The 18,066-nt window shown below is 37.4% G+C and overlaps 1 protein-coding gene across 1 annotated transcript in view; it reads right to left on the bottom strand.

Moving 5' to 3' along the window:
• DNAH8 (dynein axonemal heavy chain 8) overlaps nt 1-18,066 on the bottom strand; it is a 302,537-nt gene that overhangs the window by 125,644 nt on the left and 158,827 nt on the right. The window contains exons 55-60 of the mRNA XM_045843254.1: nt 16,862-17,075; nt 13,782-13,891; nt 9,752-9,915; nt 8,277-8,469; nt 6,483-6,605; nt 1,998-2,128 (exon numbers count right to left, since the gene is read on the bottom strand). Of these exons, the coding sequence (XP_045699210.1) occupies nt 1,998-2,128; nt 6,483-6,605; nt 8,277-8,469; nt 9,752-9,915; nt 13,782-13,891; nt 16,862-17,075 (935 nt within the window). The remainder of the gene's footprint in view (nt 1-1,997; nt 2,129-6,482; nt 6,606-8,276; nt 8,470-9,751; nt 9,916-13,781; nt 13,892-16,861; nt 17,076-18,066) is intronic.

The following is an 18,066-nucleotide window of genomic DNA, read 5'->3' as shown; positions in this document are numbered from 1 at the left end:
TTCAGAGTATGGGCTCTGGACTGGTAGCTTTGCATATGAAAGGCACGTTTCTGGGCTAGTCCTGGGAGGAGCAGTCTCTACCGAGTCAGCAAGGTCCCAGTGCCAGAGCATCAGGAAACAGAAAACAAGAAAGTATAGTTAACACATCTACCTTAATTTAAGCCTCTGTCATTTCTAACTACAATGATGGCATCACCACCTACGCCAGATCACAAACTCAGATACCTCCAGGAGTCAGGCAGGTGTGCCAGTGAGTGAAGCAGGGCTGGTGGGTTCTCAGGTGAACTGCAGAACTGCACGTCCACCTAAGTAGGCAGCTGCTGCTCAGCTCCAGCCACCCAGGAATGTAGGCCCAATGTTGCCAGAGCCCTCACTTATTTCAAAAGAAGTCAGAAATATTTTTGTTTATTTATGAGAAATCTCCCAATTTTTAAATGTTGACAACTGATTAACTTTAATTAATCCCTAAATATTTTGTTTATAATGCTCTCATAATTGTACCTTGTTAAATTGTCATGTATTTGGCAGCAGTGCTGTCTGTGTGTGTAAGTTGAAAAGGCAATCTAAAATGTATACAAAAATACAGAGTGCTAAATATTCAATACAATGTTGAAAAACAACAAATTTGTTTAAGACATATTAAAAGGTACCAAAATCAAAACAGTGACTAATGAAGAAAAGACAGAAAATTAACCAGTGAAAGAGACTACAGTCAAATATATGATCAGTTGATTTATGGGAAAAAACGACATTGTGATGTGGCTGAAAAATGGATGACCTTTTCAATACGTGGTACTGGATTACTTGGATATGTATGTTGAAAAAAGAAATCTTAACCACAACTGCCTCAGACGTTATGAGAAAATTAATTCTGTATGAGTTACAGTTCTAAATGCAAAAATAGTAAAGTTTATATGTAAATATTAAAAAATCACAGGAGAATATCTTCATGACCTTGGGATCAACAAGATATTTTAACAGAACACAAAGAGTAGTAAAATAAAGAGAAAACTGATAACTTAAATTTCATTAAAATTAAGATTCACTAAGAGTGAAAAGGCAAGCCAATGAGAGGGCGAAGATATTTGCAATACGCACTTGGATAAAAAAATTATGTCCAAAATACAGAAGGAAAAAAAAAACTCCTACAAACCAATAAGAGAAAGAACCACACTTCAATAGAAAAAAAAAATAAACAAGGAACTTAAAAACAAGTCAATAAGAGATGAAAATGTACTGAACATTATTAGCCATCTGGGAAATGTGAATTAACACTACCATGAGATCCCGTCCAGATTTGCTAAAGTGAAAAAAATTCATAGTGTCAAGGGCAAGGGCAAGGATGTGGAGGAACTGAAACTCTCATGAACTGCTGGTGGAAGTATAAACTGATTGAACCAGGAAAACTGCTCTGCAGAGCTAGTAAAGTCAAGCATATATATCCAGCAACTCTGTCTCTAGAGTATACTCAGATATATACAAGAATATTCATAAAACCCTACAAATGTTCATAAACATTACAATGGATAAACAAATTGTGCTAATATGTGGTAAAGTTGAAGACTGTACAGGAATAAGAATGAACAAACTATTGGTACATGTTACATCATGGATGAACCTTACAAGCAATGCAAGCAACAAAAAAAGATACAATAGAGTGACTGTTGTATGATTCAATTTATATAAAGTTCAAAAATCAGCAAAACTAATCAATAAGCTCAGAAGTGAGAATATTACCCTTGGGAGGGTAATGACTAGGATATGCCATGAGGGGTACTTCTGGGGTGCTAGTAATGTTTTCTTTCTTCATCTGTGGGCTAGCTGCACAGTTGTATGTACTTTGTGACACCCAGGACTTGTGTACACTTCCTTATATAAGTTACACTTCAACAGCTTACTTAAGAAAGAAATACACCAAATTGTTGTATTTTTTAAATAAACATTTTACTCTGGAGAAATTATAGAAAAACTTATTGTCTTGTTTTACTTTATCTTACCTGGTTAATGTTATCTGGAATATTTGATATCCAGCTATAAAAGAGGCCAATCTTGACAGACTTTGTTTTCCTGAACCACCAACACCCACCAGCAATGCATTTCCACATGATGTTCGAATTATTCGTGAAATCTGTTTTGAAATAAAATAGTATTTATTTGAAAATAGAATTCAACCATTTTTATTTTCTTGTCCTAAAATGGTCCAAGATTTGACCTTATAGCTTCCAGAGTATATTAAACATTTTTCTTTAGTGATATATCTCAGAATTCTAAAAATTAAAGTTCACATTGACTTATTCTATTCAAATGATTTCCCTGTCTATCTATATTTTCATTATGAAAAACAGACCAAATTATCTTTCCTATCCTATGTCAAAACTATTCTATGTGTGTATGCAATTTTTTTTCAACTTGATGGTGGAGCAGCTCTCGCCAATCTACGGAAATATGTGTAGAATTGTTGGCTTATTCTTTGTCAGTCTAACATGCTGACGTCGCAGACACCTAGCTCTACCACGAATGCTACCTCTAGCATATCTCTCCCAATAAAAATTCTTTAAATGTATCAAAATTCTACTGGCAATGGGGACAGAAAGGCATTTGTAGAAAAAATAATTAGAGAAACAACCTTTATAGTCCTATGTTGCTTTTCTATGGCTGATTTCTTCAGTAAAGATAAGACTCAGATTGTGGTTCAAGTCTTATGCAGGCCAATTTAAGACATTGTGAAAAAGCTGTCTTTTTACATTAATGACACTGATGAGGAAGAAAGTCTAGATGGATCCCTAAATTCATTATCGACACTAAAAAGAACTTTTTAAATCCAAGTTTTAGAGATGACAGATCATGTAATGATCTGTCAAGTAATGATACCTTGATATGTATTGATTCTTTCATCATATTTTTTGACATGTTAATCTTTTATATGGTTTTACATCTAGAACAGGGTCCCACAGTGGGTACCAAATAATTACTTGCTGAATGGTTGAATGTCAAACAGCCCTAGGACATCTAGAAATTCACCAACTTTGCAGGAGACAACTGTACAGTTGTTTGTTTGGAAAATAATACAATAATTAATAAATAATAGTAAAAGAATAAACTGTGTTTCACATACAACTGTAAACCTATTTGTGCCCCACCCTGTATTATAAACATAGTTACCATATTTTGCTGTGTATAATATGCACCCATTTTTGGCTCAAACTTTCCAGAAAAAAATCTTTCATTTTAATTTTTTAATCCAATTTTTACTTATCTGTATTTAGATACTTGTTTTTAGTATTAGAAAGGTATTTTAACATTTACTTTTGAACATATTATGGCACCAGAAATTTTATGTAACAAGTAATTACAAAACACAAGGACAGATACAAGGTACAAGAAATTTTATGTATCAGTAACAAATTAATACTATCCATGTATAATGCACCTCCTTATTTTTCCTTGAAAAATTTGGGCACAACTTGCACATTATACATGGCAAAACATGGTGAATGCCTCTTCTTTATAAACCTCTCTACTCTGTGTTCTGACTCTTGGAAAACTCCACAGAGATCTACAAATTATACAAATAAACAACTCCATTCTGTAGTTTCCCAGACTTGAGTCAAACCATACTTCTTTTTGGTGCTGCCTCTAATTGGATTCTATTTTTTCATCAGTTCTATATACCTGCTGTCCTCATTCACCATCAATTTGCCTCTAACCTGTAAGCCAATCATGAGACTGACATTTTAAAAAGCATCAACTTTTCTTTTTTAATTGATTATGCTATTACAGTTGTCCCAATTTTTCCTTCTTTGCTCCCTCCACCCAGCACCCAGTGATCCCCCTCCTTCGTTCATGTCCATAGGTCATGCAGATCAGTTCTTTGGCAATTCCATTTCCTATACTTGCTCTTAACAACCCCCTGCCTATTCTGTAACTACCAATTTGTACTTTCTAATCCCTTCACCTTTTCCTTCATTCAACCAGATCCCTCCTGCCAACTGGCCACCATCCCAGTGTTCTCCATATCTATGACTCTGTTTCTGTTCCACTTGTTTGCTTAGTTTGTTGATAGTTATGTATTTATTGCCATTTTAATGTTAATAGTTTTGATCTTCTTTTTCTTAAATTTAAGTCCCTTTAATACTTCATATAATAATGGTTTGGTAACGGTGAACTTTTCTAGTTTTACCTGGTCTGGGAAGCACTTTATATTCCCTTCAATTGTAAATGATAGCTTTGCTAGGTAGAGTAATCTAGGTTGTAGGTCCTTGCCTTTCATCACTTTGAATATTTCTTGCCAGTCCCTTCTTGCCTGCAAAGTTTCTTTGGAGAAATCAGCTGACAGTCTTATGGGAACTCTTCTGTAGGTAACTCTCTGCTTTTCTCTTGCTGCTTTTAAGATTCTCTCTTTGTCTTTAACCTTTGGCATTTTAATTATGATGTGTCTTGGAGTGGTCCTCTTTACATTCATCTTGTTTGGAATTCTCTGTGCTTCCTGGCCTTGTATGTCTATTTCCTTCACTAAATTAGGGGAGTTTTCTTTCACTATTCTTTCAAACAGGTTTCTAATTTCTTGCTCTTTCTCTTCTCCTTCTGGCACCCCTATGGTAAAAATGTTGGTACATCTGAAGTTGTCCCAGAGGCTCCTTACACTACCCTCAGTTTTTTTGTATTCTTTTTTTCTTCTTGCTATACTGATGGATGTTTTTTTCTTATGTTCTAAATCATTGATTTGATTGTTGGCTTCATCCACCCTGCTGTTGATTTTCTGTAAACTGTTCTTTATTTCAGTTAGTATATCCTTCATTTCTGCCTCAGTCTTTTTTATGCTGTTGAAGTACTCACTGAGTTCCTTGAGGGTCATTATAACCAGTGTTTTGAACTCTGCATCTGATAAATTGCTTATCTCTGTTTTGTTTAGTTCTTTTTCTGAAGTTTTGTTCTGTTCTTTCATTTGGGCCATGTTTCTTTGTCTCCTCATTTTGGAAGCCTCCCTGTGTTTGTTTCTATGTATTAGGCAGAGCTGCTACAACTGCCTGCCTTGGTAGTGTGGCCTAATGTAGTAGATGTTCTGTAGGGTCCAGTGGCACAGCCTCCAAGCTGTGTACTTGAGGTGATCCCTCTGTGTGGGCTGAGTATACCATCCTCTTATAGATGAGTCTTGATTGCTGTCAGCAGGTCAATGGGAGGGATTTAACCCAGTCCACACAACTGGTAAGACTGGCTATACTCCTGGCTAGCCACCACCTCCCTCCATGGTTTGTGAAGGTGATTGGATGGTGCTCGGATGTAGTCTGTAGCTTTCCACTGGGTGCACAGGCTCTTGGGTTTTCCGGGTGGTGTAGGCCAAGGTCAGCCTCCAGTTGCGTTCTGTCTGCAGATGGCTGCAACTAGTGCCAGCCTTGGGTGGACCTATAAGTTGGATCGGGTGGACCCTTAGGTAATTGCTAAGACAGGGTTTACAGTGTGAGCCAAGTTAATGGAGATTCAGATGTGGTGCCACTGCACTGTGGCTCTGTGGCAGAGATGGCTCAGAAAAGGTGCAATGGCCACTGTCTGCAGTTCTATCTGGGAGGAAGCTGTTCCCCAGCTCTCACCCTGATGCTAGACACTTCAGTTTTTCTCCCCATATGCCACTGGTGCCTTTCAAGCTGCTGCCCCAATGCTGGAGCCCAGAGGGAGTGAATCTGAGTAAGACTGTGTGTGGTACAAGGCCTTTTAAGATGAGAGGCCTGAGAATCCCATAGTTTCTTCCGTCAACTCACCCCCCAACTGGTTTTTACAGCCAGAAGTTGTAGGGACTTATCTTCCTGGCACTGGAATCCTGGGCTGGGTGGTCTGGTGTGACAGTAGGATCACTCCTAAGATATCTCATTGTTTTATATCTACCACATGTGGGTTTGGGACCAGCTGGTTCTGTGTCTCTGCATCTCTGCCCCTCCATCCCTCCTACCTATCTGGATGAATGTGGTTTCCTTAATTTCTTAGTTGTTGGACTTCCATACAGATCGATTTTCTGATGGTTCTGAATGATGGTTGTTCTATAGGGGTTCTAATTTTGCTGTGGTTGTGCAAGGAGGTGAGTTACCTTTACCTACACCTCCATCTTGACCAGAAGTCCAAAAGCATCAACTTTTCCTCCATGAGGAACAGAATTCCCATTATACTAAAATGTGATTTAAGGAGGGAATATTTCTTCACTGGGTTCTCCAGCTTACTTTCTTATTTACTGGCTCAGCATGTCAAAAGCTCTGAACACAAAACGCATCAATTTACCATTGAAAAACAATTTCATACAGATGAATTCAAATAAGGGGTTTCTGATTAAGTCTTTGGTTTCTGAGACAGTGAACTAACCCAACTTATGGACACTCTTCTAAATGCTATCTGATACTATGTATTTACTCTCTCAAAAATTCACTATTTACCTGTGAAATTCACTAAGTTTTTACATGATCTATCTATGTCAATAAATAGTCAATAGTCAGAACCTTAATAAGATGAGTCATTGCATCTTTAAAAAACACCAGATCAAGAGATGTTCCTCTAATGATTTCATTGAACTGTCTCTGGTAAAACTGGAGTCTTTCAGACAGAAAGTCAAAGGATGGTATCTATGAGTGGGGAAAGAGAGAGAAAAATAATATGTAACATCCAAAATTTATAAAAGTAGCGATTGTAAAGACACTCAAAAGTTAATTCTACATTTTTTAAAAAAGAAAAACCTAATGCATTTCCAAAAATTTGTCATGGATTAGTTGACTTTTGTTTATTTCCATTTTCAGGGGCCTGACACATAACTTTCCAATAAGAAATTATCCCTGACTTTTCCCTCCAAGAACCCCAGCAGCAACTCCTATCCACAGCAATGAAGGTTGGAATATAACAAATACTTTTCTCAGTTTTTATTTGCTTCTTAATATTATTATGAATTTTTTATCCTCACCTGAGGACATTTTTTTTCATTGCTTTTTTGTAGAGAGGAAGGGAGAGAAACATTGTTGCAAAAGAAAAGCATCAAGTGGTTGCCTCCAGAACATTCCTGGACCAGGGACAGAACCGGGTACCAAACCAGCAACATAGGTATGTGTCCCAGACGGCAATAGAGCCCACAACTTTTCAGTTCTGGGACGACTCACCAACCAGCTGACCCATACCAGCCAGGGCTATTTATGGTTGTTTTTTTTTAATATACAGAAGTTTAACGTTGTTTATATAGTCAAATTGTTCTGAAATAAATATTTACTTATTTGCTCTGCCAATTGTTTCTCTCCAATTATTTCTGGATCTATGTGCACTGAATTACTTTGGTATATAACCCTGTTTAAAAAGTCCTCCTAGAGTCTTGTTTCAAACTTTATTAAACCTATGTATTAATTTAGGAAGAATGATGTGTTGCTCTTTAATTGAGTTTTATCATGTTTATTCCTAGACATTTTACATATTTTTGCTGTTGAATAAAGTACTTTTTAAAATATTTTCTATCTTGTGATTATTGACAAGAATTGGCAAACTTTCTCTGCAAAGGGGAAGATAGTAAATACTTTAGTCTTTGTGGCAGGTACGTTCTCTGGAACAGCTTCTCAAAGCTCTGCCATAGTTGTGTGAAAGTTGTCACAGACAATTTATAAACAAATGGGCATGGCTGTGTTCTAATACAACTTTAATTATAAACACTGAAATTTTAATTCCATGTAATTTTCACATGTCACACATTATTATTCTTTTGATTTTTTCCTATCCATTTAAACATGTAAAAATCATTCCTAGCCCACAAATCTAACAGAGAATAGGCAGCTGACTGGATCTGGCCCATTGATTATAATTTGCTAACCTCTGGTATAAAGATAGTTATTGAGTGTTACATTTATATCATACTTGGTCATCTGACTGAACTCTTAGTACTTAAAAAAGATTTTAAATACTCTAGGGTTATATGAAGAGATAACCATATCATCTGCAAATAAAATGATATTTTTGTTTTCTCCTATCTAATAATTACATCTATTTTCTTTTTGTCATTTTGTTGCAGTGCCTGGAACTTTCAAAGCAATATTAACTAACAGAAATACTATCAACCATACTTGTCTTATACCTGACTTTAATGGAACTGCCACTAAATTTCCTTGAAAAAAATATTTTACACTTGGCATATGATGACATGAATCACAACTCATAACAATGGAGAAGTTACAGCAACTCCATGGTGAGACTTTGGTATAGGGAGAAATATCTAGTTAAGTGAGTGATCCAAAAAAACTCTCTTTAAAGGTGAAAATAAATACCAGTTCATAGATTTTGGGTACTTCAAACAAAGTATCTTCAGGTTCATCACCAGTTGGTTCAGGCATCTCACGGAGAAAATCTACAAAGTATGGCTCAGGAAGAATATATGATACCACATCTGAGCTGACACTTTCTTCAACTGCGCGAACAAGTTGTATATTAAACCAATGCTCATCTTCAGGAGTTATAAATCTGAAAAAAAATCCAGGTGTAAAAACACAAAATATGAAGAGCAGGAAAACCATGCTCTTTCCTGGGCATAGTTCCAGTCTCTCTTCACCTCCTCTCACCCCACCCTGCACCTCCATCATGTCAGAATAGGGAAATGATGTCTGCCGTCTGACAAGAAGGACCTAACCCATCTAACATAGTTACAACATTGACAGTGTTACTTATAGAAAATACTGATGAAGACAGTCTCTCCTTGACCAAACTTGGGCTCCTCTGAATCCACTTCCCTCAACTCTTGGACTTCCATGTCCTTCTTTGCATCACCCAATTTTAGCATGAATCTTGTCAAGTACATTTAGCCAGAATCTTCCACCCACAATACCTGGTCACCCTCCATATGTGACAAAATTCCTAATTTTCCTTAATCCCCCTGTGGTAACATGTGATTACCTGGCCTGCAATAATTCTATTTAGGTCAGTTTAGCCAGAATCCTCCTGTACCCTCAACATTTCATCTTGCTGATTTTCCATCCACTGGCTTCCCCCTCCTCCTCCTTGGCTATAAATTCCAATTTTTTCCTTGTTGAATTTGGAGCTGAGCCCATTCTCCATTCCCTACTGCAAAACCCTGTAACAGTAGTCCCTATACCTACCACGACGTTCCTGAATGCTGACTGTGTTCCTGACTGTCTGAACAAGTGTCATGAATAATTTTTTTTTCAGTGATACAGGTGAGTCAACTGGGTGAGGTTAAAGGTCTCTAAAACTTGCAGTGAAAGTACAGAAGTGACCATCAGTAGTGGGCAAGTGTCCTTTTTCTGGGTCTGTGGGCACACAGTGCACAATAGCAAGGGGAAGAGAGGAAGAAGGGGACTAACATTTGACAAACACCACCTGTGTGTGAGATGCTGTGGTGGGCATTTACAACTCTGAAAGACTGGCATCTCCATTCATATTTTATAGAGGAAACGGGCTCAGAATGATGACTGAGTTTATGTACCAGATTTCACCAAGCAAAACCTACACAGAGCTCAACTTTTTTAGAAAATGTATATAACTGTAATTTATCTCTGAATGTTATCAGCTCTCGGATAATGTGGTGATTTAAAAAGATGTCATGTTGAATTTGGCAGAGAATTTTTTAAGGTGACCAGCAGGTGGGAAATGGCATCAATGCTTCACAAACCCCAAAGAAAATTAAGACATTGCTCCTAACTCTACTGATTTGAGTAGGTGACGCAGGATCTAGTCTATTGCATAAACATTTGGTACAGCACATTAAACTCAGGCCTGTGATACACACCTGTCTGCAACCACTCTGTTGCACTCGTGTTTGAAAAGTGACAGGAGAACAGAGATCGAATCACACTCTTCGGCTTTTATGGTTAACATTCCTTGCCAAATTCTGGAAAGATCTCGAAGATTGAAAATGTAATGAAATTTAGAAGGAGTTGGCAGCATCTTCACCTAAAGATGGAAAAAAAATTGATACTTTCATTTGTTTTTCAGATAAACTAAAAATAGAACTGTTTTTAGAACTATTTTATTTCACAAATCCTATTTTAAATTAAATAGGCTCAGTATCAAACCAAAGTTAAATTATATTTTCATTGCAGCACTGATGGAAAAACATATATCATAAATAAACCAACAGAGAATGTAAAAGATCATGAGCCCCAGGATGGGATGGATTCAAGTATAATGCACTAGGTGCAGATTCCAGCCTCTGTTCTACCACCATTAGTTGCCTTTGAATAAGTCGCTTCCCTTCCCAACCTTGATCTCTTAAAAACTACGTGAGTTGTGGGAATAAGCATTCCTAATAATTAATAACCTTATTTCTGTTATATGGAAATAGGTTATAACAAAAAACTGAATGTGAGTTGATCATCATGTTCATTTCTAAAGTCAGTAATGACTATGTTCTACAGATTATTTTCATTAGGGTCCTTAATGTGTTTGTATTTCCACAAATGTATTTGTATATTGGAATCTAAATTTCACTAAGGTGATCCAAGCTCAGTCAACATGCTTTCATATATCTGTATACCTAGAATAAATTGACAGGCAAGTATAACATGCAGCTGTTAAGCACTAGGTGATATTTCTGAGTTTTGTTTGTTTGTTTGAATACTAATTTACTTGTTATTTCTACCAACTTGCAGAATCTAAATAGGCAAAGCTATAACAATGACCAGTTAGACATGGCCTGGAGGTGTAGCAGGTGTGGGAAGCACTCTGGGCTGTGTATAAAGAGTATAATAGATGTAATTAGCATCACTTCAGAAAGGAAAACAATGATAATTCTCAAGATACAGAGCAGACTCTCCATATGATTAATTCAGGGGAATGAATGGTTCCTTTAATAATGATTCATGGAATATATTCTTTCTTTGTTGAAATAGTACCCCATTGAGTTTGGAGAGTAATTTTTATAGGCTAATTCACAATGGAAGTTAAAACAGCAGGTAACAAGGGAGTGAGAATGAAAAGAAGTGTTATTTCTCTCTTTATTCAGTTCTATGCCAAGCTAAAATGTTTGTTCTACTCACAAAAATGTAAATCATACACTTATATTACAAATATGCAAAAATAAAGAGACAAGGCTATGTGAATATTGCTTTTTCATCTTTGCTGTAGAAAACATAGCCATTGGCAACTGAAGCAATTATTAAAGAGAATTAAATAAATTCCTTTCTTTCCCTCTTCTCATTTATTAACCTGCTATTTCCCTTTAATTTCTGTCAATGTCTTTCTTTTCTCACCTGCTTCTGCTTTAAAACTATGTAAAGTAATTAAAAGGTGAAGTGTTATACAAGGTGAGTGGATTAAGAAAGTGCTTTGTGAAGTTAGGTGATTTGACAAAAAAATATGAAGAAGGCTGTTCATCAGGTGGTGGGGACAGTAGGAAGATTCATTTACTTTTCGATGACTCTGTCTGAGCACCTCCCACGGCCCTCGGGAAGATACCACAGTGAGAGGACAGCTGCATCTACTGCCACTGGGGAGCATCCATTCTAGTGGGGGAGCCTGATGATAAATAGGAAGGAAATATATTGATAAACAAACAATAATGATAAAAATCGTGGTTAGAAAAAATAGATTCTAGAGATAGATAATGCCTGAGGTCATGGACAGTTAGTTTAGAAAGAATTATCCAGGGAAGTACCTCTGAAGCTAAAAATGATGAGAATTAGTCAAATGAAGTATAATGACTCAGAGGCATGAAAACTTGGGGTCTTCTGGCAGCAGCATGAGAAAGGCAGCAGAACTGGAGCAGAATGATGGAAGGGAAGATGGGTCAACATGGGCCAGCTCAGGATCAGGTGCACAGGCCAGAAACCCAGCATGGTGTTGGGTTTCATTGCAAATGCAACTGGGAATCTACTAGTGGTTTTAAGAAAAAGGAATGATCTCTGGGTTACTTTTTTAAAAAAGCACTTTAGGGCTGTGTAAAGAACAGACTCAAGGGGGGCAAAAAAATAGCAAGGAGGTTGGTTAGGAAGTCACTGCATGGTCCAGGGGGCAGGTGATGGAAGCATCTATCAGGGTTCACAGTGAGATGGCACTCGGTTCTTGGCTTTGGGATATATTTTGAAAGCATGGTTACTGATGGATTGGATAAAGGGAATGAGAAAGACAAATCAAAGATGGTGCCTAGGTGTTTAGCCTGAAAAGCAGGATAACTGTTGTTGCTGTTAACTAAGATGCTAAGTCTGAGGAAGTGTCATGTTTAAGGACAATAAAGAGTTCTGTTTGGACATGTTAATTTTGAGATGGTTGTTAGATTCAAAACAGTGACATCTACTAAGCAGTTAGAAATATGTCTGGAGCCAAGCAGAGAGGCCTGGAATACAGGTATTGATTTTGAAGACATCCACACAGAGATGGTGTTTAAAGCCTTGAAGCTGGGTGAGACTACCTGGGTAAAGGCTGGAGATAGAAACTGAGTCCCAGCATCCAGATCAGGGGCACTCCAATATTTAGAGAAGGAGAAGGGGCTTAGAAAAAGTAATCAATGATAGAGGAAGAAAACCAAGAGCATGAGGCCCCTCTGAAGCCGAGGGAAGAAAGTATTTAAAGGGATTGTTTATGTCAAATGCTACTAAAAATCAAGTAAGAGGAGGAAGAAACTGGACTTTAGATTTGGCAAGATGTAGTTCTTTGGTGACTTTGAAGAGAGCAGTGGAAATGAAAGCTCGTGCGCAATGGGTTGAAGAGGTAAAGAAAGGTAAGGAAGTGGAGCTAGTTAACATTCACATAACAAAAGAAGCTTTGATAAAAAGACACCAGGAAAACCAAAGCTTTTCAGAAAACGTATGTCTAAAGGCACACTAAATTGAACAATAGCCCCACTAGAAAACAGATGGATCTTACCACACTCAATTCCCAGTCAGACCTTACCATTCATTTTGGAGTTTATTTAAGAATGGCAGAACAGCATGTGTGAAGACCCTGTGCTGACAAGGAGCCGTCTTATGTAAGGAACTGATCACTGTGAGGGCAGATGGTAGGCTCTGTGGAAGAGCATTTCATGAGACACACCAATTCCCCTTCTGATAATTCTGTACCTAGAACTGTCCACCCAGGAATCTGAAAGGCTGCCACACCCTAGTTTTCCCCAGGGTATAAGCATCCACACAAATGTGTGCAATTGGCCTAATGAATGCATAGTGAACTATGATGACTAATCCTTATCTCCTTCACAATTTTCTGGCAAATATATATCAACTTTATTTTTAGCTCAAACCTACATTTAATTGCTTTTTCATGAGTCTGCCTTAAACCCATGTGGTGACAGCTAGGGGTCTGCTGAGCTTTATTTAGGAGACTGACTTGTATTTTAAAATCTAGCCTATTTTTAAGTATATTTCCATCCATTTACTAACTCATGCTCAACCTCTGAGTAACACACAAGTTAGACTTTAAGTTTTGATTAGCTAAGAATATCTGGAAATCCAAGTATTCACTCAGTTAGTAAACATTTGTGTCTGATATAGTTTGGCAGGGTTGGGGAGACAGACACACACAGAGTTACAAATCAGAGTAACAAGTGGAAAAGCAGTGTTTTCATTTCAGCAAAATTCTACTTTATCTTGGATGTCATATCTGGTTTATAGTAATACCTCATACATATGGAAAGCATCCTTCAATCAGAATGTTTGCTGCCTGGAAGGAAAAGTTGTCATAAATCTATTTGAGCATCTAATTTATCTTTTATAAAATAGCATTACGACATATAATGTGATGATAATTTCATGAGCCACGAGGTGAGAACTAGGTTGAATAATATTTGACTTTTTTATTATTATTGACAACAGATGACTTGGTACCTTGGTCCATTGCCACAGCACTCTGCCCGCTGAAACTAAACTTGAAATCATCTCACATATTTCAGGTTTGAACTTTCTACAAGGATCAAAGTATCCACAGCCAATAACTCCTGAAAAAAAATGAAAACAAGATTCAAGATACAAGCTTACTAGGAGATTATAAGTTACATGTCTATCCCTGTGAATTCATCACTCCAAGACTGGCTAGGTGGTGTTAAGAAGTTCTCAACTAAGACTGGAAGTCAGCAGTGAGGCCTGCAAAGCTTAATATGCTCTGATAAGCATTTTATATGGATTAACTCATTCAACCCTCCCAACGTTTTATGAGAAAGAATGTGAGGTAGATGTTGTTATTGTTATTCCCATTTTAATATGAGTTTAGTAACTTGCCCAAGGTCACACAAGCTGTTCAAATCTGAGATTTAACCCACATAGCCTGGCTCCAGAGGCTGTAAAGAAGCACTCATCCTGAAGTGTAGGAGAGCTGGGAAAGAACTTAGAGACTACTTTCTCATCTTATAGAGGAGACCAGGCCCAGGCAGGTAAGGCAAATTGCTCAAGGTCACCCAGATGGGTTGTTGGTAGACTTGGAATCTACACGCGTATCTCCTGACCTGCACTCAGTCAACACTCTGGCTTGGGCTGGTCATCTAATGATTCCTAGGAAACATCCAGCACAGTGACAGTCTCATATAATCTCCCTCAGAAAGGACTGAATTATGGATTTACAATGTGTTTGTTTTTAGACTGCAAAAACAGGTTTACTCTACTTCACTCCAGTGAGTTGGTGTGTTGAGCGATATGTTCAGTTCTGAGCATGGAATTTTCAGAGGAATATGACTAGGAATATCTGTTCAGAGATGCACAGTAGTTTCATGAAGGGTGGGGCAGCTAAAGAAACTGGGTTCCATTCACACAGATCTAAGAAGAGCAGCCTTGAGGGAACATGAAATTGTACTCCAAAGTCACGGTTGCTTGTGCCAGATGCCTGTAAGCCCCTTGCTTCCTGAAACCCTCTGATTCTAGGTTTCCTGTGGGAAAAATGTGTTATACAGGAAGCATGAGATCTGGAATCAAAAAATAGAATTAGCACCTCACCTCTGCCATACACTAGCTAAATGGCCTTGAGTGGGCAGTTATTTCTCTTCTCTGAGCCTCAGTTTCTTTACATATGGTTTGTTTCCATACGTAATTTTTGACATTAATCATATCAAAAAAGTGTATAAAACAGTTGAATGAGTAAGCCAATGCTCACGTACAGGCCGCTAGATTGAGAACACAGCATGGCCCCAGTACACCAAAAGCCCGGCTGTTGATCACTATCCACCCTCTTTTTTCCCCTAGCGGTAGCTACTGCTCTGACTAGGTGATAGCTTTGTCATTTGTGTTTCTGAACTTTAACTTTTTTTACCCTTAATTTTTGAAACTTAATTTAATGGAATCATATATTTTTCTGTGACTTGCTCCCTTCACTCAACATGTCACTTCTGGCTTCATCCGTGTTGAAAAATATAGCTGTGTTTCCTCAGATTCACTGCTGCACAGCATTGCACTGTGCACCTGTGCCGCAGTTTACTTATCTGATTTTACTGTCGATACATATTGGGGTTATTTCAATGTTTCTGCTATCATGAACACTGTTCTATGAACATTCTTGTGTAAGACTTCTGGCACACATATGAAAAATCATGCATATGGATTAAGGACTTAAATATGGAAGGTGAAACTATACCAAGTGGGGAAAAATTATAGGGGACCATCTGCATGACCTCTCGGTAGAAAAGTACTTCTTAAACGATACTCAGAAAGCACAAGCCATGGAGGAAAACAATGGCAAATTGTTATATCCTGGAACCGGGACTGCCAGGGGTGTGCCCCGGGCAGCTCCAGCCGATATTCCCAGGGCTGGCAGCAATTTACGGACCCCCCAGCAGTGGGCGAGAGTCCCACTCGCTTCGCATTCTCACCAACGCCTGATTTAGTAAGAATTTTCCATTTTTGCTAACCTAATGGGTATGATGTGGCATTTCCTTGTTGTTTTAAAATTTGTGTTTTTCTGAATACTAATGCTTATCACCTTTACATTTGTTTACTTGCCATTTGATTATCTCTTCTTAAAGTACCTGTTTTTCATTGACCATTTTTATATTAAGTTGTTTGCTTTTCTCTGAATAATTCATAAAGTTTCTTTAAATATTAAGAATACTAACTTTTTTGTTTTGTTATATGGGTTAAAATATTTTTTTCCACTTTGGGGCTTGTCTTTTTACTCCATTAACGTTACTTTTGAGATCAATACCATCTATATAAGTTCTGTATAAGTTCTTAACCTATCAAATTTATCACTTTTTTCTCCTTATGGCTTATGCTTTGTGAGTCTTAATTTAAAAAGTTCTTTCCTACACAGAACTCTTCCAGATATTTTCCTGTATTTTCTTCCAAATGTTTTATGAGCTTTAATTTTCATGTTTAGATCTCTAATCCATCTGTATTGATTTTATTCTTGGTGTAAGGTAGGTGTCCAATTTCAATGATTTTCCCATAAAAATTACTAAACATCCTAGTATCACCTATTGAAATTCTGCCCTACCCCTTCTGGTTACAGCACTTGCTCTGTCAAATAATTAATGTCCACCCACACATGAGTAGGTTTCTCCTGTGGGTCTTCATGAACATAATTTTTGATGGTACAGTTTATGTGAGCCTAAATGTCACATTAAAATATTCATTTTTATTAATACTTCAAAGTGCTCCATTTGGCTTGGTATATTATATTGTTAACCTATGATCAATGTGCAGTCACTCAGCCCAAATTTCTCTTATTAACCATGCCAGGAAAACCAAAACATAAAGTTGTGCTTACCTCTAAAGTCAACCTTCAACAAGGCTATTTCTAAATTTCTGAGTCTTAAAATGGCCTATAAACATTCTTCTTAGAATTTACGCCCTCTTTTCTGGTATTTAGCTCTCTATTTCAGATATTTAATTCCCACCTCAAACAGAGCCTTTTATCTCTTAAATAAGATTTTGCATGGTTTATGTCCATATGTAATGAAATTAAACACCAACGATAGTCATACCAAAAATTTTGTCTATTGAAGCATTTGAAGGCAATGTGCAATTAAATACAGTAAACTGTCTTTTTAAACGCTGAGGAATGTCATTGCGACCCCCCCCAGGGTGGATCATCGCCGCTATGAGCTGCACGTCCACAATAGTGGTGAAGTCTCCAGGCTTGTCCAGGCTGTACATCCCTTCCATTTCCATCATTTGTCGCACAATCTCATTAGTTATCTGAAATGTGATATAGTAATATTTTAATAACATATCACTATCATATTCTTCTGTATCTCCTATAAAATAGTACAAATGAGATTAGAAGAAAATATTCAACTTTTATCGGTGAAGTGTTTGTGAACGTTGATGATCACCTTCAAGGTTATTTGACTTAAACAATCACCCATGAACTCTAAATAAGTTAAACATGTATGGTGCAAGTCCAATGTGCTCTTCATCACACTGATAAAACTAATTTCCAAATAAATTTTGATAGGTGAATTATGGAATATTTGGTATAATTACAACAGTGCTCAAAGTTACAAGTTTTATTATAAATATCCTTCACACTAAAAATTCAACACCTCAAAATACTTAAACCAGAATGTGAGATAGTTTACTCCTGAGTTTTCAGTATTGTATTACTGAATGTTTGGTTTTAGGTTTTGTATCCTTATCTTTTCTGCAGCCTCTAACATTGCTAATGCTCCCTCCTTATTGACAATTTTTTCTTTCCTGCTTTCAGAGGCTCAGTTCTTTTAGATTCATCTCTGACTCTCCCAAGTACTGTTTCTCCACCCATCCCTCACAGGTAATGTTCTACAGGATTCCATCCTTCCTTTTCTCTTCCCACTAGATCAGGGGGTGCTATTGCAACCCTGTACCCAAAAGAATCTCCACTAGGGAACTCTAGCTTCAGATTCCTTTCTAAGCTTCACACCTATATATCTGAATTCCTACTGAGCATCTCAAAGTGATGACACATAAGCACCTCAAATATAGCTGCCTTTCACTGAACAAACATTTAATGAGTGACTACTGTGTGTCTGACTCCGTTGAGCACAGACAAAAGTCCCTGTCTTCATGGAGCATACATTCTAGTGGTGACAGAGAATAAGTTTTTGTGGAAAAAAATAAAGCAGAGAAAGGAAATAGGCATTGCTCAGGGATACAGCTGACTATGGGGAGCAGGGGTGGCTTCTCCTCACAGGACATATAAGCAAAGACT

Source organism: Phyllostomus hastatus, unplaced genomic scaffold (genome assembly GCF_019186645.2).
Source record: "Phyllostomus hastatus isolate PE091 unplaced genomic scaffold, TTU_PhHast_1.1 phas_contig_40, whole genome shotgun sequence".
In the NCBI taxonomy this organism is placed as follows: domain Eukaryota; kingdom Metazoa; phylum Chordata; class Mammalia; order Chiroptera; family Phyllostomidae; genus Phyllostomus; species Phyllostomus hastatus.
This window is presented reverse-complemented; position numbering and strand designations above follow the sequence as displayed.